Below are 19,760 nucleotides of genomic sequence, written 5' to 3' on the forward strand. Positions count from 1 at the left end.
AAATCGAGATTGAAAATGATCATGACTAGAGACCGCAATGACAAGATGTACAGTGAAAAAGGAGTTATATTTTTGTCTGTTCTCACCCAAATCAAACTAGATTGCTTCAGAAGACCTTGATTAAACCAGTGGACCCAGTATGGATTACTTTACGCTGACTATATCTTATTTTTGAGCTTCAAAAGGCCTGATCATCATTCACTTGCATTCTTTGGACATACAGAGCTAAGGTATTCTTCTAAAAATCTTCTTTTGTGTTCAGCAGAAGAAAGAAACTCATATACATCTGGGATGGCATGAGAGTGAGTAAATGACGAGAGAACTATCCCTTTAAGGGAGTCAGCATCAGTTTACATACAGACATTAGTCCTCTGTAGGTAAAGTTGAGTTGAGTTTTTCCTCTATTTTTATTTATTTATTTATTTCAAATTAAAACATACTACTTACAGAACAGAGCAGATGTTGGGCAGTTTGGATAGTGTTTTCACCATTTGTCCTATACCCTCGTCTTTAAGGAGTTATCACTGACACTGCAAGATCAACATAAAACAGATGTGTATGAGGGACCATCTATACCAGACTAAAGATTTTCTGGAAAAAAATGTGTCCTGACAAACAGAATTTGAATAATAAGCTGGACCACATATCCAAAATAGACTGGAATGCTAAAAGCTAAAACATGTCAAGCCAAATCACTGCATCGCCTTTTAGGGCACATGGCATAAAAAATGGTATTACTTTAGATGCGTGATATGTGTACAGTCCTCCAAAGCCCTGGCAAGTTTAGCAGCTCCAACATCGGTGAGGCCCCCACTGATAAATCTGTAATAAAGAGACATAATTAAACCAAAGCATTTAGACAAAAATACACTGTATAGTAAACAATGACCTAATGCATAATCAGCACACTGGAAACTGGTTGGTTGAAATATTGTTAGACTATAAAGAACTCACTCTAATCGCCGTAAGGCCTGGAGCTTGGACAGGATACAACACAAAGCCTCTGCAAACTTGTCATCATATTTCCGGCTTCGGAAACTTGAAAGAAATATACAGTACATAAGGTTGCTTCTTTTGAAATGATAAAGGACACTCTCTCTTCTGACAGTCCCTTACCACACCCTCCACAGTTTAAGCACAATGTGAGTACTCTTACCCACCGTATAGGCAATTTCAATAGATAACAAGATTAAATCAATGATCTTGAACGATTTCGCCATAATGATAGCAGACCGGCTTGAATACGGGACAAATCACATCCTGTACAGATTTGAACGGTACGCATCATTTCATCTATAAGGGACAATCCCATATTTTACAGGACAAGTGGCAACCCTAACAGTACATGAAAAATGCATCTACATGACTAGGGTCAGTGGTCACTCTATTAAGATCTACAAAATATTAAACATTTAAACTGTTTTCATCAATTTCATGGATTACTGTTAGACCTTCAAGGTGGATTCGATTTAGTGTCAATGTACAATATCTAAGCAGCTGCACATCATATTATATCCCTACTAGGGCTGCACAATACATCGTTTCAGCATCGACATCGCGATGTGCGCATCCGCAATAGTCACATCGCAGAACGTGCGATGTAGTAAGATAAACATATAGTCTACAATATTTTTTTTCTCCAATAGGAAAAGTAGCATTATATCTGTCTGATATTACGTAATTTACTCCGATTTATGAGTTCATAGATACAAAGAGTTTATTATATATATATATATATATATATATACATCCATCCATCCATCCATCCATCGTCAACCGCTTATCCTGTGTACAGGGTCGCGGGGGGCTGGAGCCTATCCCAGCTAACATTGGGCGAAAGGCGGGGGACACCCTGGACAGGTCGCCAGTCCATCGCAGTATATATATTTTTTTTTTATTTATTTTTTTTTTAAAACATTCATTGCTGCACGTTGTTGACGTTGGTTTGTTTGATCATTTAATCAGCACCACAAATCTTTGTATGTCGAGTGTAAAGCCAGATCTAAATGCCGTCCAAAGCAAAAAAAAAAAAACTATTTCAGATGCCTTTGGGAGTGTTACACTGTGAAAAATCACAGATTCAGTAACATTTCACCTTGCGAAAGACATCTTACCAATTAACACGTTTACCAAAGAGGGTTTTAAAAATATGATCCGGTCGCTTGACAAGCTGTATGTACAATCACGCAACTATTTTTAAGTTATCACTTTTAGAAACATTTTATTTTTATTGTATTTTTGTAAACCAATCAGGGTTGGTGTATAGCTGCACTTTTTCCCCCAAACGGTTTAAATGAAAAGATATTTATTTCTTAAAAAAAAAAAATCTAATTTGTAATCTAATTTGTAATATAATAAAATGTAAAATTACTTATTTTGTCATTCACATTAATGCCCTATTGTGATAATGAAACTTCCTTAGTGTAATGCTCTGTTTTAACCTGGTTGCAGTACAGAGATAAAGCCTCCTGTAATCTCCCGAATCCCTTCTAGACACCACACTTCATTCACAAATGAGCCCCTTTATTTTAGGGTAAGCAACATGCATTATTAATATCATAACATGTTAGATCATTGACTTTAGGATGAATTGATAGAGGAGTGTTACATGAATACAATGGTACCATGGTGAATTAAACAGTGTATTAATTATTAGAATAAAATAATCTACCCAAAATAAGACAAAAAGTAAAAAGTAATTTTCAGTTTCTTTTCCATGAAGATGCAGTTCCCTACAAAATCACCCCAATCATTCTAGAATAATTAATTCTTCTCAAATAGAGCTATTCAAGTCATCTAGCGAAGTCATCATGTAGTCATCCTGTATTTTTTCATATCGCAATATATATGGCAGAAAAACAAAATATCGCAATGTCAGTTTTTTCCAATATCGTGCAGCCCCAATCCCTACAGTGAAAAACAGTTTAAACAAGCCTAAGTTGATCAGCTGAACAGCTGGTCTTCCAGTCTGCCCAAGCCGGCCTGTTTTGATGGTCTTACATGGATTTCGGCCACTTATTAGTCAGCTAACCAAAACCAGCTGGCAGCAGCTAAACCAGTTAAATACCAGCTTGGCCAACCTGGAAGACAAACTAGACCAGATTAAACCAGCTATGTCCAGAAAACCACCTTAGACTGGTTTGTAATGTTGTTGTTTTTTTCCAGCTGGGATGTAAGGAATGTGTAAATAATTTGTTGTAAATCATAAGGTGAATCTTATGGAAACTCACATGAGGTGATCCACATTCTTGAAACAAGGGAGGATTTCCAAACAATCCAGGTCAATGGAGCAGCCACCAAAGTCTAGACATACAGTCTGATCTGCAGCTGCTGTTACAAATGCCAAGGCCTCCATGTCAACAGCACTAAGTCTGATATTGCGCAGTTCGAAGCGAGGTCTCGAACCAATAGTCCTTGCCAGTTTAGCATCTTGTGTCTCTTGAGCACATCGGCACAGCTCAACTATTTTGGGGCCATGTTTGACTGGCATTTCCTGCTGAAGCAAACAAAATGCCTCGGACTGCAGCTTGGCGTGCTTGTACCCAAGTTCTGACTTCCTCTGTCCCTTTCAGCTGGACCAGACTGGAGGTGCAGGCCTCGGCTGCAAGCCCACACACATAAAGATGGAGGGAGTCAGTAAAGACAGATTTTGGATCTATTTTGGTGGTCCAGCGGGTTTTCAAGTTTAGCTTCTTCTTAAGTTGACACTCTGTCATGCTTTGGCTGGTCATGAGATGGAGAGCAGCGAGGAACTCCTGCAATGTGAGGTGCATGAAGGTGAAACCATATCCTGAAGATCCATCCTCACATGTCAGCTTCACTCGAGACAAGATCCCAGTTCTGACGCCAAAATCCTGGAGCTCTGCCGAAACTTCTGCAGCCATGAAAACAATGCTGCTTCCCTCCAAACCTTTAAAGGCCAGCTTGCTCATCTCAACAATTTTAGTTCTGTATCTCTGCATCAAAGGCACGCTAGACATCCCGTCCTCATTGAAGTGGCTGAGAAAGGCAAACAAGATCTGAATGTAGATTTGGGTTAAGGACATGGGTAGCTGTAGACTAGCATGAGTTCCAGAAATGGAGAACAGATAATCCACACAAACACAGCAGATATGACAGAGTCCTGGCACATGAGACATGGAAAGGAGTTGATGGCTGTCCATCAACAAGTTTACAGCCTTTTCTTTAAATTCATCTCCCTTTTCATGGAAGTACTGCTCAGTGTATTCCTTCACACCCAAATGGTCAAATCCTATCAGCTCACAAGTTGTGAAACTGTGACTCCCAAACATGTTTGTCACATCTCGTGGCCTACAGGTGACCAGCACAGTGCAGTTTGGGAGGATTTTACGATTGCACAGTGCAGAGAGGAGATCTGTCATTGGAAGTGGTTTGTATGTGTCAATAATACCATCAAGCTTTTTCGGATCCGTAAGCTTGGCTCGAAACTCATCATACCCTTCAAATATGAAGTAGACCTTCTCAGGGTTGGAGAGGATGAAAGCAAACACTGCTTCGCTCTGATCCTCAGCTTTCTCACATGGAGGGTAGAAGAGAAAGAGCAGTTCTTTCAAGGACAGGTTTCGTGATATGAGGTTGAGCTGCTGGAACTCCAGCAGAAACAGCAAGTGAATGGATGAGAAAGAGTCTTCAGCCCAGCTATGACCAAGGCAGTGCACCAACAGGGTCTTACCAGACCCAGCCTGACCCAGCAGCATGAAAATTTTGCCAGTGGTTTCCAAAAGAGACTCCACTGAAACTTTATGCTCAAATGAAGCATCTCCTTCCTGGTTGCCTAGAGAGGCTTGAGGCTGGGTGGTTCTGTCTTTTCCTCGCAGAGGGTGACTATGTTTTAAATATACCCATGTCTCATTCAGACGGATCTCTTTCACCACAGCCTGTGTCACAGTCTCATGTTTTTGCAGTAGAATGGATTTCAGAACATCTTTGTAACTCTGTAAATAATCTAGGTAGGAAAAGAACATTGTAATTGCACCTTTAAACCATTTTTCAGGGAATAAAAATTATTGGTATGTAAGTTTGTCATGATGTTTGTCAGTTACTACTGTGCAAATATGCTTTAGGAGAGAATGAATAAGACTTTGGCCTCTTTTATAAAAAGATCTGATTATTTGGTTCATCGTTTGATTTCTGTCATTCCATTAACTAAAAAACAACTTGCAATGCATATGTATGATAATATTGCGAATTGCCATGTTGCAACAGAGTAAAGAGATAGTTCTCCCAAAAATTACAATTCTCTCATCGTTTACTCAGATGGTGTGACTTTCTTTCTTCTGCTGAAAACAAATACAATTTCTAGAAGAATATCTCATCTCTGTAGATCCAAACAATTAAAGTGAATGGTGGCCAGAACTCCAAAATGCATATGAAGACAGGATAAAAGTAATCCATATGACTCCAGTGGTTAAATCTATAACTTCAGAAGTGATATGTTAGGTGTGAATGAGAAACAGATACATATTTAAGTCACTTTTTACTATAATTCACCACTTTCTCTTCCACATTCTTCATGCATATTCCCACTTACTGAGCAGGGAGGAGAATTTCTGGTAAAAAAAAAAAGGACTTATCTGTTTCTTACAGAGTTGTTATTAGTGCCTCTTAGATGACAGGGTGGGAATTTTTTTGTTTTTGTTTTTCTGAAAAAGTTTTGCGTTCCCTCACAATACTTTGCTTTCTCTCACAATAAGTTATGCGTTCCCTTGCAATACATTTACCAGTTTTAGTCACCATATTAATCACCATATTTTCACCATGATATTCCTTGTGAAACCAGTGAATACAGGATAAAATCATAATAAAAATCATAATTTTGTGGTTAGTATTGTTTTATTTTACAAATACCATAGTTTAATTAGTTATATATGGTTAGACTTTAGAAACATTAGTTTTGGTGGAAATCATGGTTTTACTATAGTAATATTGTAGTATCCATGACTGTTGTAGGCTAACCATGTTTTTCTTTTTTTTTTTTTTTTTGGCAGAACCCATGGTTTTACTATAGTAATAAAAATACTAAAGTAACCAAGTTTTTGGTGAACACCATGGTTTAACTATGGATTAACCAAGGTTAATATTGTGGTTACTATGGTTTTAACATGTTTTTTGTGGTAAAACCATAATAGCCTAAATTATGATTTTTCTTACCATAGTTTTAGATTTCCTGTATTATTACTATGGTTTTACTACAATAATTAAGGTTAAAATATGGTTGCTGTAGTAAAACCAAGGGAATGAAAAACTATTTCAGAAAAAAAAAATTCAACCCTGTCCTCTAAGGGGCTTTATAATTTCTCACGCACACCTATCATATTCTTTTAGAATATATGGATTTAGTTGTATGGATTACTTTTAAGCTTTTATACTTTTATTTAGATTTTTGTACCTTCAAAGTCCTGGCCACCATTTACTTGCATTTTATGGACCTACATAGCAGAAATATTCTTCTATAAATCTCTGTTTGTGTTCTGCAGAAGAATGAAAGTCCTACACATCTGGGATAGCATGAGGGTGAGTAAATGATAAAAGAATTAGCATTTTAGGGTGGACTATCCCTTTAATGATAAGATTCGTTTTCAAATAATCTTTCAATCTGTATTTAGTCCTGCTGTTTGTGAAAAGAGGTTTTGTGGTTTTGAATACAGCAGAAGCTTCTCTTTTGATTAGTCCTAGTTTCATGCAATGTTTTTTATTTTGACATTTCACTCAAGATTATTAGAACACAACAAGTTCACATGAAATCGTTGAGAGAAATAGCACTCTACTATTCAAGTTGAAGTAAATTTAAATGTTAGGTTGTTATCTTTCACAGCGAGTCAATATTTGAAACTGCTGGGTGTGCCCCTTTAAGAATAAAAACATACCGTGGACGTTTCACATTATGTGTTGGTGAAGAATTGTCTGTGTCACTTGAATGATTTAAGTTTGTTCCTTCAAAGCATTGAAAACAAAACAAATATTATTTAAATACTGACAACTCAGAATTCAGTAAAATTCATACAATTCTAGTAAATACCCATAAACATGCTTGGTCTCTCTTTTAACATCAAGATTGTACTTTCAATTTTACTTCAAAGCATGACTTCATCAAAACATCTACAGCATGACTTACCAGATCCATATCCTGCTATGGACAGCAGTGTGGTTTCCAGAGGAAAAGGAATATTTTCACAGTACTCATATACATTGTGGAGAAAATCTTCACATATAATACAATCTGAATTCTTGAAGTAATTTACAATGCCTGAGACACGGTCTTTAATGTTGGTCAGTGACCGTAGTTGGTCCTGTGTCCTAGGGTCCACTAAGGAAAAAATATGATCCAGAACTTTGCTCTTCTGTTCGCACAGCAAGTCCACCAGTTTACTGCCCTCCTGGGCCATCAATTCCTGGATGCCCCCCTGCCAGTCCACCATTTCCATCCTCATCCATTAGCTGGGGAAAATCAATTTCATTTAACAGTTGGGACAAGAAACAAGAAACTGCTTTATTTGGGTCTGTGGAACTTGCATCACAAAACTTATTTACCACAATATGTGTTCAGAGTAAACCTATATATCCACATATGACATTGCACAGTATACCAGTGCATGTAGGCTACACTGTAAACACTAATGCTCAAAATAATTAATTGTTTTGAGAAGGGAAAAATTTAGTCATACAAATTTGTTCAAATAAATTAACCTTAATGAGTATTTAGAATAGAATAGAATCCTTTATTTTGGTCACACATTATACACACAGTTTTTTGCATATATACAGTGAAATTTATTAGTTTTCACATATCCCAGCTAAGCTGGGGTCAGAGTGCAGGGTCCGCATGATACGGCACCCCTGGAGCAGATAGGGTTAAGGGCCCTCAACCTTCTGGTCAGTAACCCAGAGCCTCAACCACTGAGCCACCACTGCCCCATTTAGAACTTTCTCTTTCATTTGAGTTCACAAAACGCCCACCTTTTAAGTAACCTGAATTGTTTAAGGTTTTGAGTTTAAAGAACGTGTCTTTTTAAATTTACAGGAACTTAAATTTAACTGAAACTGGGATTTCCCAGCATGCTTTACATGGCACTCGGCAGGGAGAGTAAACATTAAAGGTGCAATATGTAAAAAAAATTTGCCAATGTGTGAATGGCTTGTAACGCAACAACAAAACAAGACCTTCCAGGACTTCCTAGGTTGCCTATTAATGCCAATAGACTGATTTTCATGTGAAGGGAGCTGGTCGCTTTTGCCCAGGGGCCCTTGACTACCAGGGTGCCATGACTGCTCAGTGGGGCTTTAAGGTTGCGCAATCCAGTTTTGAGATCCCCCCTGTTCGAAAAAATACAAGCATGAGTAGTACATAATCTGACAGTTCTGCTTATACTGAAACTTGTAATTTATTAACTTAAAAAGTTTGGTGTAACTGATTACCTCGATTCTTTGATTTCTGCTTACTTATTCGTGTTTACAGTGTAGCCTAACTCAAAGACTTTGTCTGGAATGCCAACTGAGGGGTTTGTGTACGTGCATGTGCATTACTACATTGAAATACTTTAATACTATCAAGTCATATACTATCTTTGTCCTTTAAATAATAAAATGAATGTATAACTCTTTACCTCGTCCACACTATTACTTCAGTTTGTTCTAAGGATAAACTGGTGCAATGTGTTCATTGTATGCCACACATAGGCATGATAAATTATTGTTCTGTAGTTCTTTGGGGTTTAAGAATCTGAGCATGCACTAACATTATCCCTGATATTTCAGTTATTTTTCTAGTGTTTTTAAAAGCACCTCATGCCCAGTAGTGACATGTAGGAAACGATAATGACAAGCTGTGTAGTAGCATACAAAACATACGTATAACAAAATATAAATACATCTTTTTTAAAAACTCAAAAGTTGCAGTTAATGAGTTCGCAGTATGTTTTTTTTTAACTATTATAATGCCGCCAGAACTCACCTCCTGTGGCATAACGCATCGGCCCAGTTTTATGCGAGAAAACGAAACAATCCCTCCCACCAGTCTGGTTTCTATTCCTTTTATATGCGCAACAAATACGGATGCCATCCTGCGGAGTCCGTCATGATGCCGACGTTTGGCGCGGTTAAAATAATCCGACAATTATTTTCAGTTTCTTACAGAACTGAATCTACATTTAATCGATTACGTACCTTGCAGTACGAATATTATTGGTTTCGTTTTTAAAATAATCTGGCACTCAACCAGTATGCTACTTTAATATTATAACATTTTATATAAAAAGAAATAGCCTAGGAGGTGAATTGGGAGGTCCATTATGTTTATTCCAGTGGTTACGAACTGGTGTTTTAGCTACATTAGATGCTGCTGTTTTCCTAGCACATTTGGACATATAATTTGTTTTTATATATAATAATAATAATGCATACACATCAGGATGATTAGCAGCTTATATCAACATTTAATAAATATATATCTAATGATAATTAAAACTGCTTCAAGATTAGATTGCCTTAATGAGCATTGCCATCGAGATCAAAATATATACTTCAAAAACTCTAAGTCGTGTTAATTTTGTTCAGTAAAGCTCATGTTTATTTCTTAGGAGAGTGTCACATGAGGACTAAGAGTGAAAAACACGAGCACCACATAGTGGCATAATGAAATCACTGCATCACCTTTCTTTCTACAATCCTCTAGTCTAATTAAAACAACTAGTTGAACTTGGTAAATACCACTTTCTTTCTAAATTTGTTTAGAAATTCAATTTGGCTAAAGGTTTGGAATAATTCACTTTAGAAAATATAGAGTAAACACTGCCACTCCTTATGTATAACATTTATGTAGTACATAGGGAGAAAACAGGTTTAATTAGAGAAACCTGCTACACAATTTGAATGACACAAGGAAAAGTTTAAGAATGTTAACACAACCTTTACATTTGATTATGGGTTTTATGAGGTCGTATTACCAAAGGACATCTAAATAAAACACAATGGGGGTGATTAACACTTTAATATCTGAACAATTTTAAAAACTAATATCACAAAAAAAGATAAGCATCAAACTTGATAAACAAAAAACTTTTTATACAAGCAATAATGGCCAGTTACAAAGTCATTCATATTTTCATTTCAATGTGATTGGTGCTTGTCTGTATGTGTGTGTTTGTGTGAGGAAGAGAACGGAAGCCAGAAAAGAACTGTCAATCCAGTGTTTTTCTGAGAAATTCCACAAGTAAATGGTGAGGAAACCCAAAATCCAGCTGCACTATGACATACCCCTGCACATTCAGAATTAAGAAATATAAAAACAATGTACAGTAACAGGTTTCAGATCAAGCCCCATTAAGTAAAATTCATACAAACATACAGTGGACCCAAAATTGTATTTTGACATTCAAGCCATACTTAAAAATGCATGTAATAAAATATAAAACTAATACAATTCATTTTAAGGAAAGATAGCAGGCACTTTTTTTAAGCAAAGCATTGGTTTCAAATGACAAAATAATAGATATATTGTTCACAGTTATGACAAAAATGTATTTTGACACTTTCTGGTTGTGAAACAAGTCTATAGTTAATGTGCTGAACTATCAGGGCAACTGAAATCATATAGTACTGTGCAAAAGTCTCAGGCACATACATACAAAACATTTGTCTTCAGATGGTTATTTATATCTTCAGCTTTAGTGTGTCAATAGGAAATATACATTTTAGACTCCCAAACATTACTTTTGCAAATAGAATAGAATAGAAGAACAGGGAGCCTTGATACAGATGGCATGACCCCCATAGAACATTGAGTCAGTCAGGGATTACATGAAGAGACTTACTTCTTCTGGACTTTGTATGACAGTAATTGATGAATGAAAACTATTTATTACATTCTTTTTTGAAGACATGCTCACTGTGCAACATTTTTTACAAGTGACTAAAACATTTGCACAGTACTGTACATACATACACTAAAAATCAAACTAATATCGTTTGCTTGCAAAGCCCACTTGGTTTGATATTTTGTCTGTAATGCAATGACATTTGAACATTTTGTCCAAACAAGTGTCTAAATACATTTAGAGGCCACATTAAACATATTAAAAACATAGTTGAAACCATTTTTAAATAATGCATCACTATATCATATGATTTGTGACATCATTATAGATTATAGATCTTGCCATATATCCAGACATTATATGCTAGAATAATATACTCACATCTTGAGGTACAACTTCAGGATTGATGATGTCAAAGAGATTAAGCCCCTGTTCATCCATCAAAGCAGTTAACTCTAGTTCCAGATCTAAGGGGAGAAAACAGTTGTGATGAAGAGAAAGGAAGATACAAATTTACTTGCACACTGATTATGGTGGTCACACTTACATGATATGACTTTGGGTATGCCAATCTTTTCCACAGCCTCCTGTAGATAAGCTTTCAAGCTCTCCTCTATCTTCAAATGACAGTTATACAATATATCAGTATAATAGTCAAATAGATTTTTTAAAAATGTATAGAGTGACTATATGCACTAGGTGTAAATACCACCTGCCACACAACTCAGCAATTTGATAGTCTGTTGGAAACACTGAAATTGAAGACAAACCGCACTCCCTGGTGTTGCTTCAGTAGTGAAGCAGGTAAAGACAGTGAAGGTGTGCTTTTTCGTGTGGGCGACCCGGATTCTAATCTGCTTTTTGTCCCACTTTTTCCCCATCTCCACTCTTAATATTTCCTTTAATACTACTTGTAATAATACATTAAAAGTAATACAAAGGCTTATTACCTTGCAGTGATTTGGTCATGGTGACGGTCAGGGAGTCGAGAGAATGGTTTGATCCAGGTAAAATTAGCCATGGTTTTACTATAGTATTATTGTAGAACCCATGTTTTTGGTGGAAGCCATAGTTTTAATGCAATTACCAATGGTTTTACTACAGTAATATTGTGTTAATTAGGTTAAAGGGGTCATATAATGGTACATGCACTTTTTCAAGTTGATTGTACACAACCATCCTATTATGATAAAAATCCATCCAGTGTTTTTGTTTTAATCTCCTTATATATTTTCCCCTGCCTCAAATCGAACCGTTGGACCGTGTGACGTCACACGGTCGGACGCCCCTCCCAGGATTGTTGATTGACAGCAGTGTTTCAACACAGACCCGCCCTCGCTCGTGAGCGAGCTGTTAATCATAGTCCGTCATCTTTGTTGATACACTGGAGCAGAATGGCGCCTAAGCGATTGTGGTGTCCTGTTCTTTGTGTAATAACGAACACAGCAGTCATTTTGATGTTACTAAATCTGAACCGCTGAAGACGCAGTGGCTGAATTTTGTTTACGATGGGAATATTCCCCACGAGCAACGTCAATGCGTTCATGTTTGCGAGAATCATTTTTCACCAGACTGCTTTATAAACGAGGGTCAGTATAAAGCTGGTTTTGCTAAGAAGCTGCTGCTGAAAAAAGATTCGGTACCAACTATTTATATTCCCTCTGCACCTCCAGAAGAAGTAAGTGTAACGTTTTATTAACCTTTATATTAATCTTTGCAAATCGCTTGCACGCTTCACAATGAATGTGGCTAATGTTTACACTCAGGGTACATTACGGCATGTTTTCCATAACGTTACGACGTTCTCAATATAATTCATAATCCCACGTTTATAATGAACAACGCGTTATGGTTATTGTGTTATTAAAAACTGTGTACGGAGGGGCGGGGTGACCAAAGCTCATTATCATTTAAAGTCATATGCACTGAAACTGCGTGCTGAAAGCAGAGCTGTTTTTGAGCAGGTAAAATTAGTGTTTTCTTAAAATACTAATGAGAATTTTTAATAAAAGTATATTACAAAGTTTTCATTTAGACCCTAAAGATTCATATTAACTTGTACAAAAATGGCATTATATGACCTCTTTAATAAACACAATAAACATGCATAAGTGATGCCCCTATACTCTATTTTAGTAATTCATTAGAGGTGCAAATACATTAGATGCATCTAATACTATTTGCACTTAGTGCAAAGAAGATCCTTTTTGTGGCTATTAAGTGCAAATAGCCTCAGCCAAAAATTTTAAAAGCCATTTAATTTATTCTCACCTCACTGGCTCCTTCTGATGTTGAGACATTTGTTATATGAATGCTATCAGAGGCACAAAACAGAAAAGAAAACTTTAGCATGGACACAGAACTGAATTCACCATGACATTTTTTAGAATGAAATTTTTTCACTAAAATTATAAACAAAAACAAAATACACAAAAACTAACAGCTCTCCAGTGGCCTTCAAAATGAGTTTCTTCTCCGCATATGTGGCTTTAACAACAACCGTTACATCCTGTAAGGACAAAAACCAGTGAATAGTGTAAATGTACTTAAATCCATATCTGTCAATCTATCCATCCATCTATCTATCTATCTATCTTTTTAATAACAAATGCTGGTTCAATTTGTGCTTTCATGGCTCAAAGGAATGTGCTATTGGCTTACTGTCTCAAAGTAAAGTGTTGGTTTCTCCTGATTGGCCAACAAGAGTTCCACCCCAGCCACAGCTCTGACAGATGTGCCCTGTGTGGTGGTCCAGAGTTGCGGAACTGACAAACTCCTTGCCTTTAACACTGGATCCTCAGAGGACAGCCACTGTTGAGAATATAAAATATCATATCAGTCACACAAACATACAGGTGCTGCCCTTACAGAGAGCTGCTATGCTTCAAATGGAAAACATTTATTTGCATGTTCCTATGAAATAAACAACTGTAATTTCCTCCCATGTGTACGGTTCTTACATTCATATCTGCATTATGCGTTTTTGTACCTTGCTCAACAATTCAGGCCTAGGTGAGGATAGCTCTGTATGAAACAGATCCTAAAAAAAATATGAACACAAGTGATAAAGCTTTACATTTCATAGCTTACAGTGAGTTATATAACACTAAGCAAAGTCTGTTTTTTTAAGTGTTACATCATACCGGGAGTTCTGTTCCAGGAATGTTGTGAATAAATCGTCCATCATGGTATGCAGCACTCATAAGTGGCTCGAGAACCCCATCAGAGAGCCAAAAATAAAGCATGCGGTTCTCGGATAGTTGGGAGGGGTTAAACACAGAGGAATTGATGATTGATGTCTCATTATTGTAATTAACCAGACCCTGATTATCAAAGGAACAACAGTTGCCAGTTTGAGAACAACAACAAATCTCTCCAGCAACATTAGTATAGTAGTTTATATGGGAAATGACTCGGGTGGGGGGTTAAAACACAAGAAGACAGTCAAAAATATCTTACCTTATGGTATGATTCTATATAATTAGATTTGATGATAGGGGAAGAGGTCACAGAGATGTCCACTGTGATGTTCCCATCACTTATAAATTGTTCTGTTCAGGTTAAGAGGCATTAATAAAGACCATACAACACACAACAAGAAATCCACATGAGGCTGCTACATAAAGGGATGCTACAGTACATGAGGGTTCTCTGCATTTACTTGCCCTTACCTGCTTGCTCTTGTATGAAGTTTGCAAGTATGTTGGCCACATTGTTTATTTCTTTACAGATCTGTTAGTGAGAGGAAAAAGCTAGATCACTCAAATAAACAGAGGTAATGGCTACTCATGCAGTATTAAGAGACATCTGTATCAGAATCAGTGTTCTTTTTAAGCACTGTGAAAAGCGAGAGAGCAACAGAATATTGAACAGCACACTCACCTGTGACTTGACTACTAGCTTCACTGTGAAAGTCACAATATCTGTGAACATTCGTTTCAGCCACCCAGGCCTACACACAGTCAAAATGAGAGTCATGTAAATGGCACTCGTAAACATGCAGTACAGTAGTTGTGGTGAAAAAAAAAGAAGTCATCCTGGAATCCAGGGATTGCTTTTTACTCATAGGCAAAGACATTTGACTTCTACATAGACATAAATTCTATTGATTGAAGTGTAAAAAAAGATCCTTTTAACTTCTCCGGCCACTTCTGGTGTGTGTCAGAAATGTGAAAGTTTAGACGCACGCTCTGTCTCCCTGCAGAAGCAGCTTCAGTTTGTGAAAGGTGAGGAAACAGTTTGAAGTGTCTGCAGCCACTTTGCCCTTTCCACAGTCTGATACATAAACACACACACACACACACACCTCTTTTTCAGACAATAACTAAAAAAAGCTAAATGTAATTCAATACATGTAGAAACAACATGCTCCAAAAAAAGTTGAGACTGGGGCAATTTAAGACTAATAACAATTTGACGAGTTGAAATAACAAGACGATGTGAAACAGGAGATGTTAAACAGGTGAGGCAATTGTGTCATAGTACTGTATACTGTATAAAGAGCCTCCAAAAACAGCCTAGTCCTTCAAGAACAAGGATTGTTCAAGACTTATCAATTTGCCAACAGATGCTTCAGAAAATTATCCAGCACTTCGAAAACAATGTTCCCCAAAGACAAATTGGAAGGAATTTGGGCATTTCACCCTCTACAGTGCACAATCTAGTTAAAAGATTCAAGGAATCTGGTAAAATTTTGATGCGTAAAGGGGAAGACGAAAACTACTTCTGAATGTGCGTGATCTCTGATCCCTCAGACATCACTAAAAAATATCATTCATCTGTAATGGATATCATGAAAATGAACATGGGATTGGGATTACTTTATTAAACCTCTGTTAGTTAGCACCACTCGCCGTTGCATACACAGATGCAAGTTAAGACTTTACTATGCAAAGCAGAAGCCCTACATCAACACTGTCCAGAAGCGCTGCTGAGTTCTCTGGGCTCGTTCTCATCTTAGATGGAAAGTAGAACAGTGAAACTGTGTTTTTTGGTCCAAAGAGTCCACATTTAAAAATATTTTTGAAAAATACAGCCATTGTGTTCTCTGGGCCAAAAAGGAAAAGGACCATTCAAGCTTTTATTAGCGTCAGGTCCAAAAGCCAGTGTCTGTATAGGCCAGGGGTGTGTCAGTGCCCATGGCATGGGTAACTCGCACTCCTCTGAGAACACCATGAATGCAGACAGACATGTACAAATTTTGGAGCAACATGTACTGTCAACCAGCACCATCTTTTCAAGGGATGTCATTTTCCAGCAGGACAGTTTAAAGCCACATACTGCCTGGATTTTAAGTGCATGACCATGAAAGCAGAGTATGGGTGCTAGACTGGCCTGCCCGCAGTCCTGACCTGTCTCCAACTGAGAATGTGTGGCGCATTATGAAGCACATCATATGGTAACAAAGACCCCGTACAATTGTGCAGCTAAAGACATTCATAATGGATGAATGGGGGAAAATTCCACGTTCTAAACTTAACAAACTTGTGTCTTCAGTGCCAAAATGCTTAAGTATTATTAGAAGAAATAGTGATGTTTCACAGTGGTAAACACTCAACTGTCCCAACTTTTTTGGAGTGTGTTGCAATCATCTAATTTGAAATGACTGTACATTTTTATGTGTAGATGTAGAGCTTTCAATTGAGCAAAGGGTGAATATAATTCACATATCACACATGTTTGTTTTTAATAGCATTTTTTTCATACGGTCCCAACTTTTTTGGAATTAGGGTTGTATTTGAACTCACATAGTTTTGAATTGATGACTAGGTCAATCTGTGAATCGATTTCAAAATCAATTGTCTGTCCAACACTGATTCTGTGTAAAAAAAAAATAAAAAATACAGCAAATCTAAGAGAATACATTGTCTGGAATATAAATGCATGTAATCTGAGTAGGCCATTATTATATGCCAACCTGAAGAAATCTCATATAAGTTCATACAATGCAAACAAAAAACCATAGTTTTACAAAACATTATATGTAGTCCACAAGGCAAAGCCCCATCTGTGCCATCACAGAAATCTGATCCTGATATGCGGTAATAAATAGAAGCACTTACAGCCAGCTGCCATATTTGTACTTGATGGTCCCCTTGAATACAGCAGACACATTTGAAATGTAGATCCCTATTCCTTCATTCTCTTTCAGCTCAAAATCACTCTTTCCGATCGAAAGGTTGTGGATCTCTAAACTAAAAATTTGGGAAATGAGAGTGCCATAATACAGGTTGTCACATGCTATTGTAACCGACAGTGCTGGGTAGTAACAGAGTACATGTGATCATGATTACTTAATCGGATCACAACAATAAAGTAATTGTAATTAGATAAAATTATAAAATACTAGTAATCAGATTAGATTACTTTTTTATGGATTAAATGAATGCATCTAATCAGGCCAGTAAATTGTTCATAATAATTTACATAAATATATATATTTTTTTTTTTTCATTCTAAATCAGCCTAATGCTGATATATGTTTTGTAAGTCTTCAAATAGTTTTGTTAGTAATAAATAATGGTATATAGTTCTTCCTCTTTGTATTTTTATTCTACTCGAAATCACATGACATCAAATCAACAAGTTTTAAATCCGAAGTATTCTGAAAGTAATTAGATTACATTACCTAAAACATCTAACCCAAGAATTTACATTAACAATTACACTTTTAGTCAAGTAATTTGTTATCAGTAATGTGCCCAGCACTGGTAACAGATTATAATAAGCAAACACATGCTGAGTTCATGTTAGTTCACTTACTTGTTGAATCCATATTCCACCTTCCCTATGAAGCCTGCTGATTTTTCTCCTTTTATACTGGGATATCTGGCATGTTGAAAAGCGGCCTGTATCACTTTTGTAGTCTTCTCATTCACTGTGGAGTCAATGAAGAAAGAAATGTATTCTCTAGCCTCAAGTTAACCTTTTCTGGTCATTTTCCTTTTCACCATTTTAATCACCTTTTAGTTTTTTGCAGTTCATTAAATAGTCCAGTGGTGTGATCAATTATTTTTTAAAACTACAAATATTCCATGCTGCTTGTCATAAAATGTCAACTTCTCAAAGACCTTACATTAAAAAATGTGAGACCATATAATTTAATGTCCACCAAGTGTCGCTATTTGTATTCAGTTCTGTCATATTAATTATCATAATTAATGCTCAATAGACCCTTGCTTGGGGAGAGTGGGGCAAGGCACAAGGTGATGAATCTTGTAAGGATTTTGGTGCCCAGTCTCCAGATTTTTCTTTTAACTCTTTAAGTCCGAGTCTTGATATCCGGAAACAGCTTCGAAAATGTGGCATTTTGAAATTCCCGCCTTTTGCAAGCATGTTCCTATGTTGTGTGACATCGCACAAACGTTTGCTTCTATGAAGCGAATTAGTCTCAAAAAACGATAATTGGCCGTTTTAACGTCTTTAAAACAAACATTAAGCTAAACGTGAGAAAATTTAATGAAGATTGGACTACTGGTGAGGACTAGAACATGACATAAACCTCACAAATGGCTTTCAGATTAACAATGTGTCAACAAATTCTTACTGCAGCAACTATTGGCCAAATTCCTGCTTGTAAATCTCTCGGCGAACGCGCGAAGCCCTGTTTTATTCGGCATCAAACAATAGCTTGACTGTAGCAGTAAATGACAGCTGAGTGGAAACAATGCCCAAACGAAAGTGCAAATTTACAGAAGATTTGCACAAAAAAAAATCCCATGCTTTCGTCCTGGTCGAGATCCGTGGGAAGCAGAATATAGGACATGTAAAGCTGGCACTTATGTGTAAGTTGCTAATAAAGGTGCAAGTTAGCTCTCCCAAGGGTCAGCAAAAGGTGAAAGTTCATCAGGTAAATTAACTGACTACTTTTTGCAACTAGGTAGAATTGTTATCATATTGCTTCATTTTACATGGCCATTCAAAATAATAGTAATAGTAAATGAAGATACACTCATGGCATCAAATATTATATTATGGACATTCAATGTTGGAAATGTATATTTATATATATATATATATATGTGTGTGTGTGTGTGTGTGTGTGTGTGTTATGCTAAATATGGTCACCCTATTTCCTTTGTCATTTTTTTATTCTTCGCATTTTCACTCCATTTGCTATGTGAATTAATCCTGCTTCAAAGTAGTAAATAGCACATCTTTCCACGTCTTTACAAACATGGACTTGCTAGCCTATAGATTATAATAAAGCAATGAGAATACTTACATACTACAGCAGCAGGATAGGTAAACCTGCACACGGCTCCTGTAAACTTGTAGGCAGAGGAAGGATCCAGACAAGAACAATTTATTCTGACCAGACTAAGGACCAGGAGCAATGCTACACTCCTCTCCATCTCAACAGAGTCTGAATGAATACAGATGAGCCTCTGTCTTAATGCTGTAACTGATATTAGGGCTTCTCTTTTACAAGAGCTCTGTTCTCATTTAGCCTGTGTCTGAGGAGGAGGGACATATCAGAGGTAGCCCCAGAGGATGAGGGGGTGGACAGGGCCTGTAAGGACTGAGTTGCAATGTTCCTCTTTTGGAGAATGGAAGAGAACATGTATCTGCCCCAGAGGTCGACTAGCATATGCTGTTAATTTGTTATTTTAGTGCAGAGAACATTTAGTGAGGGGTGTTGTCTGGACATTGTGCTCCACAAATCAAATAAGAGATATGGTCTTGGACAAAGTGGACAAGGCAAGGCCAAAGTCCATGCAGGAGACTATGCAAGTGAGTTTATATAGTAAGAACTGAAGAAAGTTGAGTGCAGACAGAATACTCTGTAGTGTCCTCACTGTTCTAGAAATTGCCAGTGAACTCTGAAAAGGGACAGATATGCAGGATCATAGAAATTCATTTGGACGTCCTCCGCAGAGTGCACAGGAAGTGGAAAGGAACATGTTGTTGTCTAGTGACATACAAACA

The 19,760-nt window shown here is 37.0% G+C and overlaps 2 protein-coding genes across 2 annotated transcripts in view; both read right to left on the reverse strand.

The window, feature by feature from the left end:
- Window positions 1-9,003, reverse strand: part of LOC127661477 (protein NLRC5-like) — a 31,302-nt gene extending 22,299 nt beyond the window's left edge. Inside the window, 8 exon segments of the mRNA XM_052152217.1 lie at window positions 448-517; window positions 520-530; window positions 739-822; window positions 955-1,038; window positions 3,231-3,475; window positions 3,477-4,966; window positions 7,136-7,458; window positions 8,972-9,003. Of these exon segments, the coding sequence (XP_052008177.1) occupies window positions 448-517; window positions 520-530; window positions 739-822; window positions 955-1,038; window positions 3,231-3,475; window positions 3,477-4,966; window positions 7,136-7,451 (2,300 nt within the window). The 5' untranslated portion in view covers window positions 7,452-7,458; window positions 8,972-9,003.
- A 988-nt stretch (window positions 9,004-9,991) lies between these two features.
- Window positions 9,992-19,351, reverse strand: cetp (cholesteryl ester transfer protein, plasma). Its single transcript, XM_052152963.1, has 16 exons — window positions 19,057-19,351; window positions 17,595-17,709; window positions 16,895-17,026; window positions 16,580-16,650; window positions 15,020-15,107; window positions 14,715-14,784; window positions 14,504-14,564; window positions 14,292-14,383; window positions 13,976-14,155; window positions 13,822-13,872; window positions 13,494-13,643; window positions 13,274-13,341; window positions 13,104-13,146; window positions 11,380-11,449; window positions 11,214-11,299; window positions 9,992-10,274 (listed from the first exon to the last, which is right to left on the reverse strand). The coding sequence occupies exons 1-16, from the start codon at window positions 19,184-19,186 to the stop codon at window positions 10,197-10,199; spliced, it is 1,485 nt and encodes a 494-aa protein (XP_052008923.1). The 5' UTR covers window positions 19,187-19,351; the 3' UTR covers window positions 9,992-10,196.
- Between the last annotated feature and the right edge of the window lie 409 nt (window positions 19,352-19,760).

The sequence above is a fragment of the Xyrauchen texanus genome, chromosome 21 (genome assembly GCF_025860055.1).
Source record: "Xyrauchen texanus isolate HMW12.3.18 chromosome 21, RBS_HiC_50CHRs, whole genome shotgun sequence".
NCBI lineage: Eukaryota > Metazoa > Chordata > Actinopteri > Cypriniformes > Catostomidae > Xyrauchen > Xyrauchen texanus.